Source organism: Melopsittacus undulatus, chromosome 3 (assembly GCF_012275295.1).
Source record: "Melopsittacus undulatus isolate bMelUnd1 chromosome 3, bMelUnd1.mat.Z, whole genome shotgun sequence".
Taxonomy (NCBI): Eukaryota; Metazoa; Chordata; class Aves; order Psittaciformes; family Psittaculidae; genus Melopsittacus; species Melopsittacus undulatus.
The window spans coordinates 60,321,926-60,344,916 of NC_047529.1; the positions used below are offsets into that span (position 1 = coordinate 60,321,926).

Sequence of the window (22,991 nt, forward strand, 5' to 3'; positions counted from 1 at the left end):
CTGTGCTTTGGTAGTACCATCAGATAAAAGCACTTTATAAGAATTCTGAGAAAAAGATACTGGCATAGAAGAATATTTACCAGCAGATAAAAAGATGAGGAAAAAAAACTAAAGAAATGCCTTAATATAAGACACGTATTGATGCCCAAAAAAATAAAGTTCAGTGAGAGCCAGCCATAATCATCACTGCCAGGAACACTTGCCATATTTTTGGCAAAAGAACCTCTTCTTAGATCTAACTGATGAAAAGCTGAATTTTTGTGCTGACATCCATGATTTTGCTCCATACTCCATCTGTATTGAAGCATTTGCTTCCAGTATTACCTCCTCTTGCATTATTTCATAAGGAATACTATCTTCCAGCTATCAGGGATCTCCCCTGCTTTTCAAGACAATAGACAGTGGCCTTGAATGCACCTGGCATCTTCCTTGGCACCTGTGAATGCATCCCATTGACTTGTATATGTCCAAATTACATAAACAATCCCAAATTTGATCCTATTCGTGTTCCTTCAAGTTAACAGTCATCAAAGACATCCTACATGGCAGGTATTAGGAGAAAAAAAAGGAAAAAAAAGGCTCTTAGAATGTGGTGCAGAAACTTCTTTCTTCCTGAAGCTTTGCAAGTTGGATAAACCCTTATTTGTATTGTTGAGGAGGTAGATTTTCAATTGAAAGGTTTATATGCTGTGTACCTGTGTTGAGACTTCTCCAAACTATAAAGGCTTTTATCACATCCACTGCTATATAAAGATGAATTTGCATTGAAACCTTGTCTGGTTTTCCCAATAAATCACTGTCTAATACAAAAAAACACTCTCTCCTGATAAACATCTATGTATATGTTTATTGTTCATGGAAATTACACCCTGTAAGAGACTGGGTTTAGAATGTATGCTTAGAACTATTTTGAACGAGTATTCAATCTAATTTTCTGAAAAATATAATTCATTACTTAATCAGTATCATGAATATCCAGGTATTTGAAAGAGTTTTTTCAACTATGTGACATATTTTATGCTACCTAAGAGCTTTCTCTGGTTTGAAACTTTACGGTCAATATGCAAAGACAACACTACAATCCAGATTACAGAATCTATTGCATTAAAAATTACTATCTCACCCTGTTACGAACACGGAAATATTTACCTTCACATTATCATTCTGACCTTCGTTTTATTTTTTTTATCTCTATTTTTCTTCTTTTGCCCCATTTAGCACCTATCTGTACTATTTAGGAAAATCCCTATACATAAGTCCTGAAAATGTTTTGAAGAGTGTTTGTGGCATTCATAAGAAAACATTGCCAAGAACTAGTATTTCCAAATTTTATCAAGTAAATAATTTAACATAAGTGATTTTTAATCAAACAAGAATCTCATAGGAAATTCCAGTTGTGGCCTGAAAATTCATATTTTGTGTACAGACATTAAAAGATCAGATCATTACCTGTTTGCTTTTTTTAGTTTTTTCAGTTTCAGTCATAGCCTGAGAAAAGTCTTCCAGTTCCTGTGATAGCATTAGTATTTTATTGTCATTTTCTTCAGGTTCTTCACCAAAATGGGGTCCAACTTTCTCTTTAGTTTTGGGTAGGATCAATTCCTGTAGATATTCTTCAAACTGAATATGGAAAATGCCCAATTTATCTGCTACCTGTCGTGCACAAATAGTTTTACCTGCTCCATGAGCCCCAATTAAGCACACTCGTAATGGAGGAGCCTATGGGAAAAAATTGAAATATATAGTAATGATTTGGAGTGCACCTCCCACTGTTTTTCAGTTTCAAAATATCATAAAAATTACATCAAAACTTGTCACACAATTCTGCATTTTATTTGTTCCAGGCTTTTTATTGATGTTCCAAACAGATTACCTGCTCACTGGAAATACTGAACAAATACACTATGAGAGTTGATGCCACTAGGTAAAAATGTAGTTTCATTAGACAGTTCTGGTGAGCCTTCCCTTCTTTGGCTTTCTTCCCCTTACAAAAAGCCCCCCCAAAATCCCTTAAAGATAGTAACACCCCCCCCCCCCGTACCCCTAATATGTGTGATTGTTAATCACATTTTAGGATTATTGCAAGCCTTTATAATCTTCCTCTCTTTTCTGCTTTATTTGCATCATTATTCAATGTGTGAATAGTAGTGACTAAAAAGTCACTAAGGAAGTTTAATTTGTTTCAAGGAGTTGCCTGATCTACCTAAAAAAAAAAACAACAAAACAAAACCTCAGCAATAATGAACCATTATAAATGAAAATGGAAAAAAGTGATTTTAATGTTATTATCTGCTTCAAGCAATTTGAAAATTCTCACTTGTATTGGTTCATTGTGAGCCACATATTCCTCAGGGTTCTTCAAAAACTTATCTCTGCACTCTGGAGTTGAAAAGTAATACATCTTTTCTTGATATTTAGCTGCTTGATCACTGAGTCCTGGGTAAAGCACAAAGTTCTCTTTCAGACTGACTGGACAGAAGTGTTTTGTGTCTCCCATGTGCCTTTTCTTTTCCTTAATTTGTTCTTCATCCTGAAAATATTACAAAATTAAAAAAACCCAACTGTTTGAATTCAGTAATTCACTTAGATTTTAGGTAGTTCAGATTAAGCAATGTCAAATACATCAGCTGAGCATAGAATGAGAATGGTGTTCTCAAAGGAGTTCGTAAGTCTATGCATATAAGTCTATAAAAATGCACACTATTTAGATTCAGAGTTAGAACACAAAACTGCCCAACCCAGAGAGAAAATAATGACCTTCGTAAGTTTAAAATTATAATATCATAGGTAGCTGTTAAAGACCAAAATTAGGCTAGAAGTATCTGTGATAAAATCTTTTCCTGCTGTGTTCTTGAAACTCATTTTCTGTTGCTGCTACACGTGCATAAGTAGACCTCCTTAGAAAAGGCAATGAGAGCTGGTATTGTGAAGACACATGACTTATCCAATAAAATTAATTTCTAAAAAATCTACTCAATACTGCTCTAGTACAATATATGGATATTCTGTACTGTTAAATTTGGGGATAGGACTTTTCCAATATGGGTAAGAATGAAAGAAAGACAAACCTAGAACTTTGATGCCATTAAAGTGGGTGTTCAAAAATTATCAATAGCTAAGATAAAACAGAGGATTGCACATCAGGACCCTGCTTCATCTTATGTTTACGTGATGTCTCATAGAATCATTGTTAATTGACAGAAATCAAAGTTCACATTTGTTTCTCTAATAACCCCTTTCTTTGTCACCTATATATTCATTCTCTCTATTAGCCTGGGTATTTATGATTCTTACTGGAGTAAAACTATTATCAGCCAGAACATAGAAATACAAGGAAAGTGTTCTTGAAGCATATGATGATATTTATTCTGTAAGGCTAAAACTAGTTCGTGCAAAATCTGATTCCTCTGGGATTATGCTGAAACTGGAAATAAATGAGTTAAAAGTATAAACACGCAAAGCCAACATCCTTACTTCTTCATTCTCATTTTCCTCTTCTTCATCTTCTTCATCTTCACTTTCTGCAGCCAGATCTTCTGCTTCCTCATCTAAATCTTCAGCAGATAATTCCCAACCATGATATTTAAAAGGTTCTGAAAAAGGTTAATTTTTAATTTTTTTTCTATTTCAATATTTTTCATTTGGCTATGCCAGAATACATTCTCTTTGTCCATAAAATAAGCAAATTATGCCAACTGTATATTGCATTTCTCCTACTCAGAGAATAAATTGTTCTCCCTGGATGTAGGAATCAATATGTTGCTTCCTCCAAAATGGAAATTCTACTGGTTGGTTTTGATTGAAGTAAATCAGTATTTTCAACAGGAACTTATAGCACAGAAGTATTATACAAACACACAGTGCCATTGCTGTTTGCAACAGCAATTTTTTAAAATTTTGTTTATTGGGGAAAGTCCTCAGTCAAATTTTGTTTGATTCTAAATCTAGCACAACAGATGTTTTGGTTAATAAAACACTTGCATTGTAGTAATGATAGAAAAAAACGTAATATTATTTAGCCAATACTCAAAATGGTTAGAGATTAGAGAACATAGGTGAAAAAAGGTAACTGGCAAAAAAAAAAATATCAATACCATAAAAAAATCCAGTCTTGAAACACAGTCTATGCAGATGGGTAGATTAGATTATTACATACCCTGAAAGTCTCATTAACTCAAACGAATGCTGTACATTAATGAACCTTTGTTATCAGTTCATTTCTCAAACAAGTATCCTGACATAAACAGACACAACAAGTAACTGGGAAACTGCATTGTCAGAATGTTTAGGGAGCTATACATACCTATGTGTAGAGTCACATGTATGTATGTGTCTTAAAGGCTGGCTTTGTGCTTTTCAGCTCACACACAAAACACAGCATGTCCTGTTCCCATTACATGTTAGTAATACAGAACTGAGTACAACCTACACCCAATATACTCATCATACACGCTCTTCAAAATCCCTCGTTAGGTGAAGTGTAAATCACATAAACAGTATTACTTACTTTCCATAACCAGCACAGTTTGATTAAGCAGACTTTCTGGAGTTTGCTCAGCAATCTCTAAACCAGCAACCTGAATTAGAGATGACTGCTTGATCTCTGACTCCACTGTTTTCCAGTCATTCATGAAAAGGTCAATCTTCTTTCTAACTGTTTCCATTTCTGGCATATCTAGAAAATCATCCTCTGTAAACTCGGGTAGTATGATTTCTGAAAATTAAATGATATATACAAGGCAATGCGCATTATGCTTTAGGTTTATTATTTTGTTCCTCAACTATGGTGGCTTTTTTTTCTCCCCCATAATTATGAATTGTTATATTACCAGTTTACAAAGACACTTTAAAATGCCAAATTCGTTATGTTGATGCAGTATATACAAGGTCAAATTACTTTTGCATATGGTTATTTAAATCGCCACCCAAGTAAACATGACTCTTTCTGCAAAGAAATAGAAGGAATGTACATTGATTTAAAAATTAAAATTTGGTCATAAACAGTTTCTGACAGGGCATCATATGGTCATGCCTCATCTGGAATGTGCCACTACAGATAAAAATAGAGTAGGAAAACTAACACACAGTGCAAAGAAACAACCTCATGTTCTGACCTGGTTCAGGTTCAGTTACTGAAGCTGTTGTGGAGTGTTCAGGTTGCATGTTAGGTACCTAACACATATTTCAAATGCAGTATGTGCCCTTTACTTGAATAGAACAATACATACTACTAGGTATGTTTTCTCTTCAGCATTAAGATCTCAATATACAGAATTAAACCTTCATTTACTCAAAGGCACGCAGGTGTATAAGGGTCACAGAGAAAATACAAAATTTAGGAGAGAAAGGAAAAATAAGAGATGAAACAAAGAACACCATTTCAGTGTAAACGTCAAGGATATGAAGGATAGTATCAAAGACTGAAGTCCTAAATTGATAAAGGCAAAGCAGTGAGCCAGAACACTAACTTATGCAATATAAGGGTTCTTACACAAATGACAACTTATGCCTGAAAGACCCTCCTCTTAAGAAAGTCTGATGCCTCCCTGGGGCCCTGGTTAAAGACATCACTAGGAAACTCCCAAGCCAAGCCTCAGACTGTTTCCTATTAATGCTCTTCCATACGGGTGGCAATGAAGCAGCAACACTTAGTCCAAGGGTGACTTCAGGGCCTTGGGATGGTCAGTAAGGGAATTTGGAGCATCCTCTCTCCTTCCTGTTGCAGGCAGCAACATTGGAAGAAACAGATATACCCGGTCTATTAATACATGGCTCTGTGTCTGGTGTCACCACCACAGTTTTGGGTTTTTTGATAATGGGATGATCTACACGGCGCCAGGCTTGCTGGCATCAGATGGGATTCATCATCCTCAAAAGGTGAAGAAGATCTTTGCTCATGACCTAGGAGGGCTTATTGAAGAGCTTTAAACTAGACTTGAAGGGGGAGCGGAATAATACCAGGCTTGCTTGTGACAAGGTGTGGAATGATGTACCAAGGTTAGAGGGATGGGGTGCTAGCGAGAGCCCTCAGCCTATTCCTCTGAGATGTGCTGGCTACATTGGAGTACACTTAAAGTCTTAGGGAGATGGGCCAGCAGCTCCTGAGGTAATAGGAGCCAACAGGGAAACATCTGTGAAAAACCTCAAAGGAATTCAGGGGTGTTCCTCTAAGTAGGTGACAAGGCTGACATCTATCAATGGCTATAAGCTGTTTAGAAGGCACAGGAGAGGAAGGAGGGGTAGACCATATAAAAAAATGGATAGAGTGTGAAGAGCTGTGACAGGACAAACTGCAATGGTTTTAAACTGAAAAAGGGCAGATTTAGACTAGATATAAGGAAGACATTTTTTACAGTGAGGGTGGTGAAACACTACAACAGTTTGCCTAGAAAGATGATAGGAGCCTCATCTCTGGAAACATTCAAGGTAAGGTTGGACAGAGCTCTGGACTAGATGACCTCTAAAGGTCACTTCCAACCCAAACTATTCTATGAGGTGTCCCTGCCCATGGCAGGGGGGTTGGAACTAGATGATCTTGAGGTCCTTTCCAATCCTAACTCTTCTATGATTCTATGATCCTATGACAGGTAGACAAAGATTCTGATGCACATTTTAAAAGTGATCTGTGATGGGAATGTCTTAATTCCTGGATAAATGATGTTTCACCTTTGCAGAGATGCTGACAAACTTTTGCCAGTTATGTGAAACAGAAACTGTAGGTGTTAAACAGCTTGAAATCTAAATCTATTTGTTCAGAGAACTGGGGTACTTCCATTTCACAACCAACTCTGTGAAAGAATTGAAAAAGGGAATTAATTTCTTCTGACTTTCATGCCTCATTTTTGTGATTTAACCACTAAACCAGGCCTCGTAAGAGTTATGAATGCACCTTTCCAATTATACATTGTTATAAATGTACAGAAATTAATGAAGAAGTGATCTGTTACGTATTTAGAGACAACTTTGTTATACATGTGTAATTAAAAAATTAAAGTTTACAGCAGATAATGGCATAAATTATGCACTATATCTGCCTTAAAATTATACTGTTATTCCCCTTCTCTGCATGCATGTAACATTCAATCCTGATTTTCTTATTTTTCTCATCAGTTTTCTGTTGTGTTCTGTTTAATAATTGTGTATCAGTGCTGTCAGACAGAAAAGCAGTTGAGAGCAGTAATTTAAATGGTCTGATATTACTGTAAGTTTGCTAGGACTCACAATGTATGCTGTTTGTCTCTTACCAGAAGGAAAGCTGCAAGAAAGAGCTTGAACAGTGGATGGAGTGATTTTCTACTTTGCTATAATTTCCCTCTCCTCTTGCTTCTGTCTTGTTATGAATTTGAAAGAGCAGGAACAGATTTTGACAAAAGCAACAACAGCTTCCGTCTAATCCAATGAACTTTTGATTTTTACAAAAAAGGACCATTAGTACTCGTTTTCCTTATATGATTTCCTACACCAAAAAAGGAGACCCTTACATAATGCCTTGTGTGTTAAAAGCTTTGACCATTTTCTTAAAAATATAAACCCCCAAAACATTTAAAAAACCAGTGGTAAATGGCTACTCCCTGGCATTAAGCAGCCAATGCTCACTATGTGAAATTGCAGCACTGTAACATTCATTCTGAGTTTGCTCCAACTTGAAAAACCTAAACAAGTTTTCTGGCTCATGAAGTTAGATTGCCTTGCTACAATTTATTTCTTTAAGAAAACTAGTATTTCCTCACAGAGCTGAATGACTGCCAATCTTCTCATGTATTGTTGAAGAAATACACAAATGCCACATTTAAATTCCCAAAACAGAGCCAGATCAAAAAATGCTATCAGCAAGTACAATGTAGCAGGATTTCAGTGATTAGGTACCAGTCAGATTTGGCAGGTCTGAGCATAATGGTCAGAGTAGAGATGCTGCCTAACTTTTGTCTAACATGCTACCAACTAAAGCATTGCCTGGAAGTGTCAATAGCAGCACGGCTATGTGAGCACCTGCAGGACAAAGAACACATCTAGGAAGTTTTTATGACTTGGATGGCTGAGCTACCTATGAAGCTTTTACATCAAAGGTCAGCAACACTGCTGCCTTCTAGAAGAAAGCAAGGCCCTGCCCTGCCTCCAGTGAGTTAATTGCCAAAGACTCAGAGATCTTTTGCCCTTGGCCAAATTTAGAAATGTGCAGGGTTTTGAATATGTGCCCTCCTCTTAACATTCCTTCAGAGCTCACTAAGGTTGCCCCTCTGCTAGTTTGCTATTTGTTGTGCCTAGTTCTACAACTCTTAATTCCATATATGAAGCCAGGCACTTTAAATTTAGCATAGCAGTTTGGGGCACTGAAATGTCTACATCTCCTTTTGAGTCTGGGTCTTAATGTGTAGTCCTCTAGAAACAGGTAATTTCTAGATATTTAAATGTACTTAAGAATTTTATTCTTCTACTTAAGAGGATGAAACTTTCATTCTCTCAATACCCCCATTTACCTTTGCTATGCATGGGATAAACTGAGATTTGAAATAAATCAGGCCTTCGATGGCGACTGATATGCTGGCTTAGGGACCTGAAATACCCCTGGGCCTGGCTGTCACTGCTCAGGTCCTTGGGCATCCCCCAACCCACCCACAGCCCAAGACCCCATATCAACCCCCAGGGCCATCAGCTCCTGCCCCAGCAATGCTGCATCAGGGCTGGTCTCCGGCACCCCACAGCCCTGCCTGGCCACAGGCTCTGCTGAGCTGGGCCCACTCATGGGCTGCCATCCTAGCCTGGCCTCAGCACACCCTTGTCTCAGGTGCCCAGTGCCCAGTGCCAGGGCTGCCCTGCTCATAAGCATTTTCTCAAGTATTTTTGTGATCTTTTATAATAAAGAATACTTAATGCATTTTCCCCCCCCTTTTTTTTTTGCAACTTTGAACAACACAACTATCAGACTCACACCTTAGTGGCTAAACTTCTTTCTATTTGAAACATTATTGTCTAAACATAAACCAGAAGTGCAAAATTGCATATCATTAAGCAGAAACACCTTGAAAATTTCAAGTAGTCTGATCTTGAATTATAAATTATTTTTTTCTTGAAAATGTTTATTAATATTTGCATTTTACTAAATTACACATTCATTCTACATATATCATATTAGTTTTCCCATGCAATGACAGTTCTGACTCTTGCCATGATTCTAAATAGGAACATGAAAATACCTTCCTTTTTGTGTCCATTAAAAGACGTTGTGCAAATGGTACAATTAAGTATGTTATATTCAGTAGTGATGTATTCCAAATGAGATAGAGATGTAGCCAGGTAAAACCTGCTTAAATTTGTGCAGTTCTAATGTGTTATGAAATAATGGTTCCATTAGGAACACAGATTTTAAGAAAATAAGCAAAGGATACATTAATAATCAGGTTACGTGAGCTGCTTTTTTTTTTTGCACATGCTATCCCTGGCACATTCACACTGTAGAAATCACATGCACTGCCTTGTGAACCACAGCCCTGTTCAAAACAATAATGTATGCAAGATGGTAACACGTGCTGCCTGTGTCTAGCTAGGTCGTCTTTCATAATCCTGCCCTTTAAAAACTCTCAGTTCTGAGTAGGTCATGGAACTTTGGAAATATACAGGCAGAATAATGGATTTAAATGAATATTTAACATTGTCTGAAACAGCATATTGAACATGGTAATGAATCCATTCAATAGAGTGCTTCCCATATGAACCTCATCTCAGACACGCAATTCATGTTGACAACACTCCTGACAGCCCATATTTGGTAAATGGTGGACTAGCATGTGTTCCAGCCCTGATTCTCTAGACACAAAATCACAACATATTACCTTTCTTATTTAAGGAAACATACCCAGCAGCATCAATGCATACTTACAATCATTTTTGCATTATTGCATACTTACGGAGCTTTTAAATAGATTATACAGGTCTAAGGGAACTGGAGAAACTTTCCCCTGAAAAGGGGTGAAGCAACAAAAAAGAAAAGGATTACATTCTTAGGGAAAAGGAACAACCCCAAAAATGGACAACTCAAATTTTATTTGGTTTTGATTCAGGTATTGAACCTTATTACGACAAAAATGTTGCCTCTCTGGCATTTGGTTTGTTTCAAACTGGGTCTCAGGTACTAAAGATACTGAAAATACTTTTAAGTAAGTAAGGCAGCTGTACCTTTGCCACTAGATACAAGTTATAATAATTCTCCTTGCAGAGGTGAGACAATATTTTCAAAGAAATAAGAAGCACAGTCAAGAAAAATGCTTGAAAAGACAGTAATGATTTAAAAATAAAAGGATCTAAAAATGCAAACAAGTTTCCTTCAGAGGCACTGGTGCTTGATCTAACAGTGTTGTTTGTAATTTCTTTTCCTTATCACAGAGGTGATAGAAAACAATCCTCTCCAGCCCTCAATCTGGATCTTTCACAGAGAATGCCTATATTGCAGTCTCTCATATTATTTTGCTCTGTGTCTTCTTTGCCGTTACCGAGCATAGTTACCATAGAGACAAACAATCCTCAAAGGCTTTCTGCCCCCACATTCTCCAACTGAGTTTCTGGGGAATGAAAGGCTTTAATATCATTTTTTTTTGAGTGTTCTGCTTGTATTAGATATGACTTGTTCTGCCCTCAGTCCATATTCAGCAACAAAAAAGATGAAAAAATTCTTCTTTCCTCCCCTCTCAAACCCTGCCAGAGCCAAGACAGAAAGATGAGAAGCCAGCATGTCTTCTTCATTAGAGCTTAGCTATCAAAATAAACAGAAAGGCAAAATGTAGGATAACAGTGACACTTCCATTCCTTGGAACTGATATGTATTTCATTATGAATGTATTTTCATTTGTCTTTTTGAAACAGACCACGTAGTTTGTTTATACAGAATTTTCATTACATATTTTTAAATGCTGCCAAATAATTTTTAGCTTATTACAGTGAAATGTACTTAGGAGACAAACTTATAGTGTGTGTGCTGATTTATGGTGTTTGAGGAAATAAAAAAAGTTCAGTTTACAGATGAAATTGACTCCTTCTAATGCATAAAAATGTGCATATTTAACAACTTGCAATTTAAAAGAAAATGTTTTATGTTGGATTTATTTATCTTCTGGACTTTAACATATTCTAAACATTCTAGTAGATAAAAGTTAAAATGCATATTTAAAAAACTAAAACAGTCTCCATTAAAGATGAGTTGCCTTAAAATGTTTTCTGAGAAAATGCTACTATAGGATTTTGTTTATCTTTTAATTAGCTTATGGTTTTATGGTGTTCCATGTGCTGCACAATTTTGCCTTACACCAAAAAGAAGTACACATGACTCCATGTGAAATCTAGCAAGCTGTTAGCAGGACAATGGGTGACTAAGGAAAATACAGGACATAATCATTTACATCCAAAGTTAAAATTCATTCATTCCCATTTTTCCCAAGATCCCTTGCCACAGGGAATAGACTAGTAATTTCCGATTAATGTAGATATAATATAAAATTAGAAATGGTCTGTAGGACAGGAGTTTGTAAAAACCACATGTAGGTGTTTGTGAATACTGCAATATGATTATTTCCCACACACACACACACCATTTTTTCCTGGTATTTTCTTCTTTCTACTTTTTTCTACTTTTTTTTTTCTACCTTCTACATAGCCCATGACAATGACTTTTAAAAGTCTTTTGTCTCTTCTGATTTCCTTCCCTTATCACTTCATCCTGTAGGGAGTGCTCATGGATTTCTGAAGAGGTAGGTTATGTCAACCTGAAATTTCAGCAATTCTCACTTTGTTATTTCCTTAGATCTCTGTAGACATTTATTAATTTGGTATTTAGGCAGTAGATACAATATTAGAATTTTGTTGGGTTTTTTTCAAAGTGCAAATACCTGGTGCATTATTTTTAACACGAAAAACAACATGCACTGCATGTTTAATTATAAGTGTTTAAATAACTTGAATCTGACTACTCCATTATAAACTTCTTTAAAATAAAAATGTTAGGGTAAAGGAATGACATTACAACTGATGGCTCTGATCAAAGGGTTTTGTTCTTTTCTTCTGCAAAGGAATGCATAGCTGTACTAAACCAGTATCTCTTAGCCTTTATTTCTCTGAATGAGAGTCTAAAAGAATTTAAGAAGTGAAAGTGTTTGGGATCTAATTGAGAAAGTTGTTCATAACCTCTCTGGTATAAATTTTGAAATTTTACTGCCTAAAATGCTGTGATCAGAGGCATTAGAATGTAATTGTTATATATGGCTTACAAAGGAGGGCTGAAAATGGTTTTGAAGATCATACAACTTTGCTCAAAAACTGAACAAACTGTGAAGTTAGTATCGCTACAGCTTGATTTGAAGTTTTTGTTACGAGTTTGCGATCCTTTGTTTGTAGATTAAAAAACTGTCCTTGTTCAAACCCCCTCACTGAAAAGCCTCCAGTTAGAGGAGGAAAAAACCACAAACCACAAATCAGGATTGAAACCAACCAAGAAAAACAAAGAAAATATATGCAGAGGCTGCAGGACTGAGCACACATCAGTTGCCTGGTCAATGTTATAATAACAATTGATTCCAAAAAGCATCGCTTTTCAAGCCTAATGTCCCAGCATGTACAGGTTTAATTTTTATTTTTCTTTTTCATTTTGCCAATTTGTCAAAAATTTCTTTTTTTGTTGTTGTTGTTTAAAATATCTTACTGCATTTAACACAATGATAAAAATAAAAAATAAAGAACATACGAGCTCAAGAGATAGGTATTGATTTAACCCTCCACCATTTGTAATATGAGAAAGGGTGTGGGGATATCAATATTAAAGTGTTTCTAGCAAACATTGATATTAAAATCTGTGAAAGACAAGCATGGGAGGCGATAGTGGAAATCAGCAGGTCCAGCTACCCATTACTTCTTGCAAGAGCTTCTGCCCAAAGAGCAAGAGTAGCAGGAGAGACATCAGTGAAGATGGGTTTGTACTAACACACACCCTGAGCTACTGAGATAGCTCAACTGGAGCAACTGGAGCAAACATGCTCCAGTTGAGTTTGCTATAAGAAAGGGGTAATCTCTGGCAGAAAAGCAGGACTTGACAAAGTACAGAAAATAAAGTCTTAAACCATGACAACTGTTTGCTTTAATGGACAAGATCAATTTCATGGGATATTTTACTGCTGAAACTTGTCAAGAAATAAATATGTTAGGTTTCACTTCAGGCAGATTGGACTGAAATCACAGATCTACCTAAAGTTGTATAACTCTCTATAATGTCTGAAATATATTTTCATGAAGTCATATAGTTGTCTCCTAGCACAAATCCACACACTCACAAAACTGCTAAAAAATGTTTAAATACAGTAAGAAATTCCTGAAAATAATTTAAGCTCAGAATAATTGTGTGAAGGGACATGGAAAAAGATATGTGGCTATAATATTTAGCTAGACACTGCAAGCAAGAGTTACCAAATACAGTTGGTTTGCATACCTTCAATAGACATTTTCGGCACTGAACTTAGCTTCCTACTCAAATACACTTGTTAAATTTATCCAGTCTCCTTCATCATTTACTTTCACTCTCATTAAGGCACATGTAAGTACCTCATTACTGGAACCACTTTTTCCTTTTAAGTACAAATGTCATTATAAATTTGATTATATTCAGTCCTGAAGCAATCCCAGCTACTTCAATGTCCTACTGATGTTACAAAAATTGCAGTTATTGAAATGTACATTTATTTATATAGAACAGAGTAGACCCTGCCTTGGCAGGAGGTTTGGAGTAGATGATCTACAGAGGTCCCTTCCAACCCTAACAATTCTGTGATTCCTGTATTATATGACACATGACACATCAAAAGAGCATGATTTGGGCTCTGGAGTATTATTCTGAGTTTTCATTTTTATATCATAACTGCTATATGAAAGCTCCCAAAACTGTGAACATAGCATTCATTTATATTTTTGTAAAGATATGTCACATGGGAGAAAAGCTGCAGCCAAATGTGCTGATGGCACATGTGAAATAAAACTGTTGTCAGGCTAACAGCAGTATGACTAAAGTGTTTTGGTGAGTCAGTATTTGATTATTGAAATCAGTTGTAGGCGTAGGAAAACATGATTTTCTCTGAACAAGGACTTAGCACGTGTTAAGAGCACAACTGTGTATATGATATTACTTCTCTCATTAACAATTGTTTTGATGTACTCACATCAAAATGAATTAGATGTTCAAAACCAGGATGAACTTTGTTGTTTGAGACAGAGATAATAGAGTATCTGTGTACCACACTTTGTCTTTAATATTTTAGAACTTGTTCACTTTGGAGAAGATTTGTGTGTTTTATTAGCAACAATGAAAAATAATAATTTCTTTTTTTTATGTATATGCAATTTAAAAAACCCTACAAAGCTAGAGTTTTGGTTTTTTTTTTTCAGAGAGTAGATTAAATGTTACCCAATTAAAAATTATATGCATTTATTAAATTCAGTCTATCTTATACTACATTTATGACTTAGGCCTTGTTATCTATAGGTAAAATAAACATCAGCCTGGATAATCAAAGGAAGTGTATGCGAGACATATTGGGAATACACAACTTAAGCTTAGCCATGATATTTTTCTATAGAAGCCAGTATGTCATGTTTGGAAGGAAGACAGTAATGGCAGTTTAGGGCCCCACTACTCAGAAGGGAAAAATAAAAGAAAGAGAAAGAAAGAAAGAGAAAGAAGGAGAGAAAGAGAGAAAGAAGGAAAGGAAAAGAAAGGAAAGGAAAGGAAAGGAAAGGAAAGGAAAGGAAAGGAAAGGAAAGGAAAGGAAAGGAAAGGAAAGGAAAGGAAAGGAAAGGAAAGGAAAGGAAAGGAAAGGAAAGGAAAGGAGGAGGAAGGAAGGAAATGGGAATTCATGCCCTACAGTTTTTAATTTCAGCTCTAGGCCTTAGGTGATAATTTAGGCTGTGATGGAGAAAACTTGAAATCTCACAGCAGAGGAGGAAAAAACTACCCAGTCTCTTAATATAGAGACAGATAGTTGTGCACAGTATTTCCTCTTGACAGCAGATCTAATTTAGACAGCAACATTCTTCTAAGAAAATAAGCAGTGTTTGAAGAAGACAAAAAGGAAAGTACAACCCTGAAACTTAATTTTGACTGTTGAGGTTCTAAACCTGGAGCCAACTGACAGAATTTTCTGAGGTTCAAAAATTCAGCCTGTATGTGACAGTTGACCTGCCCCCAAAATCTCATGCCTCACGGATTATTCATTCCTGCCAGGGACAACTATATTTTCATTGCTAGAAACAAAGTATAGCGTAAATCTGATATAAAAGTAGAATCTTTACAGGATGATGATGAAGGCATTGTCTGGTGGTAAGATCTACTGAGATGAGTCAACTAGAGAGGCTTTCCCTGGTTAAGGGTGATTACTGCCTACAGGGTAAGTCATTCATTAGGGGATGCCAAGAAAAGCAGTTTAGGATTGTGAGAGACTTATAATATCATGAGGCATTTCTGAAAAGCACCAAAGGGAAGAAGAAAGAGGGATCAATGTAGATTGGGAAGAACAAGCATGAATAATAGTAAGAAGAGTATGAAAGCTGAAATAGGAAGATACTCTCAGACTCATTACTGCATGGTACTAGGGAGGAGCTTTAGCAGCCTCACCTCTACTGAGCTTCTGGATTCAGTAATTCATAACATATGCTGTTACTAGATTCAGCAATTCTTGCAAGTTAAGAGAGCCAGTCCTGAAATAATTTTCATTCCTTTCCCTTGCTTCAGGCTGAGTTTCTTGGAGCAAAACCAGAACTTCAGAGTTTTGTGATTTTCTTATCAGCTACTGGTGAAGTTCTAACAATGTTTTCTGACTTGTGAGCAGATACAGATTTTTATATGAGTAGGAAGTTTCAATACAATTAATAACCCACTTAGAAAGAGCAGATAGAGAGTCCTGTCCTTCGAATTTATTGAAAAGCACAATGGTGCTGGCTGATTTACTACACATCTCTATTCTGTAACATTGATTAAGAATGATACATAGAAATGAATACCTGAATCAGTGAAGGAAACAACAATAGTAATATGAAGTAATTTGTTCTAGATGCTGAATGTGAAAAGGAAATAAAAACTACAATCTGCATAAAACCCAAATTGCTAAATGATTTGAAATACATAGTTAGATTAAATAGAAGTAAAATTATACATACTTTCACCTTTTTCCTCAACAGCCCCTAGAGATTGTTCTTCCTCTGATACCGTTTTTTCTTGCATTTCTCTTCTGTAAGTAAAAGATTATTCTTCTTAAGACTAACATAAATACTGCTGAAACAAGTTGCAGATACATTAAATGCAAAGATGTGGAAAAATAACATTGGGAACTGAAATATAATTTGGGTTGTACAAAATAAAAATCAAATATATTTTATAATCTAAAATACTATTGTCTCATTACATCAAAAGGCTGGAGTAATCAAAGGCATTTAGCCAGAGAATCTTCAGCCACCATCTTTACTGATCTAAATGAGACATTCCTCAAAATTGACACATATTGGCTTATTTCCTGTACATCATAACTAATATTAGTGTACTGTTTTAGTACATCTATGTTGACAAATGCACTGACAAGTTTAACACAAAGTAAGGCTAGGATTTTCTTGTTCTCATTTTATATGGTCAGATATTTGGAATAGTTTACCTTTCTTCTTCTTCTGTTTTCTTTTCTAATGCTTCATCAGTTAGTCTTTTCAAAATCTTAGGATTAATTTCATCCTTATTTGCTGAGTATGTTCTGTGTATTATAGAGACTCCTGCAATACAAGTATACAACAACATTGAGTTTTATGCATCTGTATAAAATTAAAGTTATTTGAGTTAGGAAAATTATTTAATAAATGATAGCTTTCTAAAGCCAAGAAAATGCATATATACCACTTAATTCTTATTATACTCTTGCTTTCTAAGGTTTTAGAGCTTTGATTCCTATTCCAAGCACCTAATAAATTGAGTCTAGGATATGGGAAATTTATGATGTAAGCTATAATGGCAGACAGCACTGAAAGGATTTATCGTATATTTCTAAATATCAAGCATTACTCTGGCATATGTTCTGTTTGTATGCATATGAAGAAAACTATGAAGAAAAAAAATCAAAAATGTTAAAATAAAAATATAAAGAGTGTACACACAGTATGCGCTTGCAGCCCAGAAAGCCAAATGTATACTGGGCTGAATCAAAAGGAAGTGTGACCAGCAGGTCAAAGAAGGTGATCCTGCCCCTCTACTTTGCTCTAGTGATACCCCACTTGGAGTATTGTGTGCAGTTCTGGTGTCCTCAACATAAAAAGGACATGGAACTGTTAGAACAAGTCCAGAGGAGGGCCACGAGGATGATCAAGGGACTGGAGCACCTCCCATATGAAAACGGGCTGAGAAAGTTGGGGCTGTTCAGCCTGGAGAAGAAAAGGCTGCGTGGAGACCTCGTAGCAGCCTTCCAGTACCTGAAGGGGGCCTACAAGGATGCTGGAGAGGGACTATTCATCAGGGGCTGTAGTGACAGAACAAGGGTTAATGGGTTGAAACTTAAACAGGGGAAGTTCAGGTTAGATATAAGGAAGAAGTTCTTTACTGTGAGGGTGGTGAGGCATTGGAATGGGTTGCCCTGGGAGGTTGTGAATGCTCCATCCCTGGCAGTGTTCAAGGCCAGGCTGGACGGAGTCTTGGGTGACCTGGTTTAGTGTGAGGTGTCCCTGCCCATAGCAGGGGGGTTAGAACTAGGTGATCTTAAGGTCCTTTCCAACCCTAACTATTCTATGATTCTGTATGTCGTGGTTTAAGCCCAGCCAGTAACTCAGAACCAGGTAGCCATTTGCTCACTCCTCCCCTCTTCTCCCCTCTCCTGCTCCCAGAGGGATGGGGAAGAGAATCAAAAGAAAGTAACTCCCACAGGTTGAGATACAAGCAGTCCAGTAACTAAGGTATAACACAAACCACTGCTGCTACCACCAATAATAATAACAATAAGAGAAATAACAAGGGAAGAAAATACAACTGCCCACCACCTGCCGACCGATACCCAGCCTGACCTGAGCAATGATCTAACCCTTCTGGGTAACTGCCCTCAGTTTATATAGTGGGCATGACGTGCTATGGCATGGAATACCCCTTTGGCTAGCCTAGGTCAGGTGTCCTGTCTCTGCTTCCTCCAGACTTCCCCTCCTCCCTGGCAGAGCATGAGACTCTGAAAGGCTTTGGTCAGACTAAACATTACTGAGCAGCAACTAAAAACATCGGTGTTATCAGTGCTGTTCCCAGGCTGAAAGTCAAAAACACAGCACTGCACCAGCTGCTAAGAAGGAGAAAAAAGACTGCTATTGCTGAACCCAGGACAAAAGCAATGACTCAAAATGCTGTGAAAATGTAAACCTCACAACTTCATTATTATTTGTCAGAAATTAATGGGAAACAGATGAAAAGTTATCACAATTGCCTAAAATAAAAAAAAAAAGAGAGAGAAACAAACAAAACCCCAAACCTAAAATGAAACAAAATAGATAATTCAAGGAAATATCCATAAACATTCTTGTGTTCATAAGAAAGGGCAATGCACTGTGTCCCAGAAACCAGGTTCATGAACATTTCAATATACTTGAAATGTCTGGGAAGCAAAGATGAGGCATGGCAATGCATTTTGTCCTTAAGTGCTTTCTGAAAGTATCTGAGATGAGATCTTAAATGATAGAAGCAGCAAAAAAGATTTTCTGTTAAACAATCTAAAACTTCCCCATAGAAATGTTGAGTCTGTATTTAGTCTGTATAGAACCTCCAGCCACAGTGGAAGAATTTTAATTAAGATGTTTGAAATCTTACAAAATTTTACAAGGCTATGTGACTAAGTTCAGGTACTGTAGTTGAATTGTGAGGATCATTAGCTGATCAGATTGCATGCTTTTGAAAAGTTGGTTTGGTTTTGGTTTTGTTTTAATAAGAAATCTGTTCTATGTAATCTGTGTAACCTTGATTTGCTCAGGTTGATTTTTATATTCAGGAACACGAATTTGAAAAGCTCTCTGGACTGATTCTAATAATCAGGCAGTAATTGAGCTTTCTTGAACTAAGTATGAGATTCCTTTCTTGAAAGGGAAGTTTCTACTACTGAAAGGCCTTTGGATAATGGACTTGGTTGAACAGGTAATGACAAACACTGCCAAAGGGCAATGAAATTTGTGGCCTGGTATGAATCAAGCAGGCAAAATCCATTAAGACACAATTTGAAAGGCAAAACTTTTAACAGCTTTTCATGCCTGGTACCAACCTTTTTTTCCAGCTTGAAACAAAAAATCCCTTCCTCTAATTTCATACATACTAAGCTATTGTGTCAGTCTGGATAGAAAGCTGCTCAACTTTTTTTGACCTCGTGATAGGGAACACTTTACATATAGCTATCACCACTGAAAAAAAAGAAAAGATCAAGTTTCATTAGTGTGCATTTACTAACCTTTTTTTTCTGTATCCTTCAGACAGACAACAGTGTCAGGTAAAAGTCCTTTTTCTGATAAAGCTGACCAGTGATCTGCTGACAGAGGGTAGTTATCCACTACCCATCCTCCTTTTTCTGGAGCACCAGGAAACCTGTCTTTGTTATTCTTGATAAGCTGTTATAAAATGTCAGGTCAGTAACATAAAAAGACTAAGACAGGTTGTGAGCTGTTCAGAAAGATTGCACAATACAAAATGATTTTCTAAACGTTATGATTTTTCCCTATTGCCATTTCAAGTCATTGAAAGTAAGACATTTATAACTTTGTATGTCTGAATGAAATAAAAGCATTTTGAACAGAAAGAGATTTATGTGCCAATGATTTTTTAAGGTTGCCTGTAAAGATTTTAGATTCCACTTTCAGTAGTTACACAGCAGTGAACAAATCTTAAACAATTCAATATTCTTGGATAAACATTCATATAAAATTCTTTTCAAACACTTCTATCTGGCGTTGAGCTCTTTAATAGTGACTATTAAGAGTATAAGAATAAGGTGAGCATACAGTGATACTTCCCTCAGATAATTCTCCCAAGCTTTAACAATTCGTAGTCCAGTTACTTTGCAAAATAGAAACAATTTGTGTGTGTGTGTGTATATATAGAGAGATATATGTCCTCGTAGATTTGTCTTTCATGATCTTTCTCAGTCTCTCCTTAATTGTGTGTAAGCTTTCAGACTATGTGATATAAACAAAACTGATCTTTCAAATGGAACATATATCAACAATGTATAAGCTGTTACAGGTTGCTCTTAGAAAACAAGTGCTTTGCCATGTAGTACTTGTAGCTTTACCTCTGTAATAGCACTCTCCAACACTTCAGCATATATTTCAGGTGGCAGTGTAACTTCAGAGACTGATGCACTTGTGGCTTCTACCATTGCTTGAACTTCTGGGTGATCAGCAGTTATTTCTACCATTCCTAACAATGCAGATTTTTTTTAAAGTTAAAAATTCACAAAATTCTGGAACACTTATTTCCTCTGGTCAGGATTAACTGCATGACATGGATATTGAGTCTTAAGCATCAACTCCCTCAACCTCCCAACCTATTCTGACAATAGACAGAAACTTTGCAGACTTCAGTGGAGTTTCATAGCCTCGCTGTTTAGGGCCCAACTGGACTTGGGAGCACTCAGTGCAGCCAGGAAGCATTTAACTAATTATAATGATATATCGTCTTTTGCATAATTTTTAGTGATTCTCTCAAAAGGTAGAATTTACTAGGTAATTAACTAAATAATTTCATTAGGAATAAGAAATACTTTCTGGGATAATTATCTCTAGATCTAGATTCAAACTTCAAAAAATATTTAATTTCTCCTTCTGAAGCTTTCCTCCTTTGTGTGGCAATTTACATTCTTCATCTGTTTGTAGTTCCGTTTTGCAATAAAATCACTTGAGCTCGCCAAGGGCCAAAGTTATTAATTAGGATTAAATTCTTCTTAATCCTAATTTGATTTCACATACTATCCTGAAAAGTATTGATATAACCAGGAATCTGGAACATGAAACTCTTTAATGATTTTTATTTGGTGCGATAGTTCACCACTATTCTTACAGCAATGCCAACATTTTTTGTATCACTGCCAACTTCTGTTTTGCAGCACCAAAGGAATATATCGACTTCTTGTTAGATATGTATCTATACATGAGTAAGTCAAACACAGCAATTCCTTGCTAGCTGAATAAGGCAAAATAGTTTGACTGTCCATTGGAACCATAGCTAGGGCTAACTGGAAATGCAATTTCAATTCAGTGGAAAATTTTAATTTCAAAATAAATAATTTTGAAAAAAAAAACAACCAAAGCCACTAACCTTTCTGAAAAAAAGGACATCTAAATTTTGTTTAAAATATGTTAAAAGAATATGTTATTTTCACCTTTTGAAAATATTTTCTGAATTCATCAAGCTGCAAAAACCTGGGCAGCTTACAAAGTCTAAATGTAAACAGAGCTGGAGAGTCTTGTGAATCTGCCATCTGAGACAGCATACTTGGCAGACTGCTTCAAAATCGAAAATATGTACACTGGGGGTTCACATCAGGCTAGCTGACGAGGTGTTTTCTTGAAGAAAATTTCAATTTTGCAGAGATTTAACTTGTTAGAAAGTCATTCAAATGGAAAGTTTTAAACCAGTATCAGTCAGAAACAATTTCTTCTTTGAAAAGGAGCTCAGAAAACTCTTTCTTACATTCTTGTGGTTTTCAGCTTCTGAGGATTTACATATAATATCAAAAATACTGAATTTTACTTAGCTGACCCCTTCACTGCATGTACATTTAGTTCATATTTAATTCAAAACTGTAACAGCTTCTTTAATAATTTCTAAGTCAAAGTGACAGCAATTGCTTCAGTTAAATAACCTAAAGCAAATAAGATAGCTTCAAAGACAATGGAACACCTTATTCACCTGATTCTGTTGACTGTTCTTCCATCCTGTTTTTTACTGCTGTTATAGCTTTTTCTATTGCATCCCTTTGCTCTTGCTCCAAGTTTTCTTCTTTTGCTTTTTCCAGACAGGGTTGAATGAGTTTGGCCATATCAATAACCTAGTGAAATTATTTGAAAAAGAAAAAAATATCACAGAAGAGAAATGTAGCATCAAATACAACTTCCATACAAAGAAATGAGTTCGGAAAAACTGTGCAAATTTCAGGAAAAAAATACATATAATTCAAGTGCAGGGGTTTTTTTGTGGAAAAAATATTTTCTAGTTTGCCTTTACATTTCAGTATTTTAGATACAAAAGTTATTCATGGTATTATTATGCTAAGAATATAGTATTTGTTATATAAAAACCTGACACAAATACTTGTCTTACACAGAGAGTAAATAAGAATGTTTTTGAAATTTAGCTACTTTTATATAAATGAGTTTCACCAAAATATTGTAATTCCTCTATAATCCATGTTTGCAATGTGAATTTTAATAACACAACAAGAATAAGAATGGACTTAATTGTTTTCCAAGCCTCAGCTGATACTCTTGTTATACAAGACATTTACAAACCTACCTTTCCTTTGTATTTGTGTGCAATTAGGTTACAAATAGTTGTTCTTCCAGAGAAGGGAGGACCAAATACTAGTACTTTACAAGGAGGAAGTGGCATTGGTGGTAACAGGTAAGGCCGTGGATTCAACATAAATGCTCTCAATGCCGCTATGGATGACAGTATATACATTTTACCTAGAAAACTTAAAACAGAAGAGAAACTAACAGACATAGACAGTTATCTTATAAAACAGAAATAAATATAAAAAGTGACAAATTCCACTAACCTGACAGCTAAGTCTGGATTTCCCATTACAATATCACCTTCCTTTAGAGCCACAGGACATGCTTTCCCCCATCTGCTTCTACGCCATCGATATCTGTGTGCTATTAGTTGGTAAGATGACAGAACCCGGAAAAGTTCACCCTGTTTATTAAAACAGCAAGAACAGCATATGTAATTTTTGTCTGAAGCTGCATATGGC

At 36.0% G+C, this 22,991-nt stretch overlaps 1 protein-coding gene across 1 annotated transcript in view; it reads right to left on the reverse strand.

Annotated features, from left to right (window-relative positions):
- The window catches only part of AK9 (adenylate kinase 9), a 67,143-nt gene that overhangs the window by 23,503 nt on the left and 20,649 nt on the right, over positions 1 to 22,991 (reverse strand). Inside the window, exons 10-20 of the mRNA XM_034060754.1 lie at positions 22,794 to 22,933; positions 22,529 to 22,709; positions 21,926 to 22,064; positions 20,307 to 20,434; positions 19,470 to 19,626; positions 16,671 to 16,782; positions 16,189 to 16,253; positions 4,508 to 4,714; positions 3,475 to 3,593; positions 2,318 to 2,530; positions 1,450 to 1,719 (exon numbers count right to left, since the gene is read on the reverse strand). Of these exons, the coding sequence (XP_033916645.1) occupies positions 1,450 to 1,719; positions 2,318 to 2,530; positions 3,475 to 3,593; positions 4,508 to 4,714; positions 16,189 to 16,253; positions 16,671 to 16,782; positions 19,470 to 19,626; positions 20,307 to 20,434; positions 21,926 to 22,064; positions 22,529 to 22,709; positions 22,794 to 22,933 (1,731 nt within the window). The remainder of the gene's footprint in view (positions 1 to 1,449; positions 1,720 to 2,317; positions 2,531 to 3,474; positions 3,594 to 4,507; positions 4,715 to 16,188; positions 16,254 to 16,670; positions 16,783 to 19,469; positions 19,627 to 20,306; positions 20,435 to 21,925; positions 22,065 to 22,528; positions 22,710 to 22,793; positions 22,934 to 22,991) is intronic.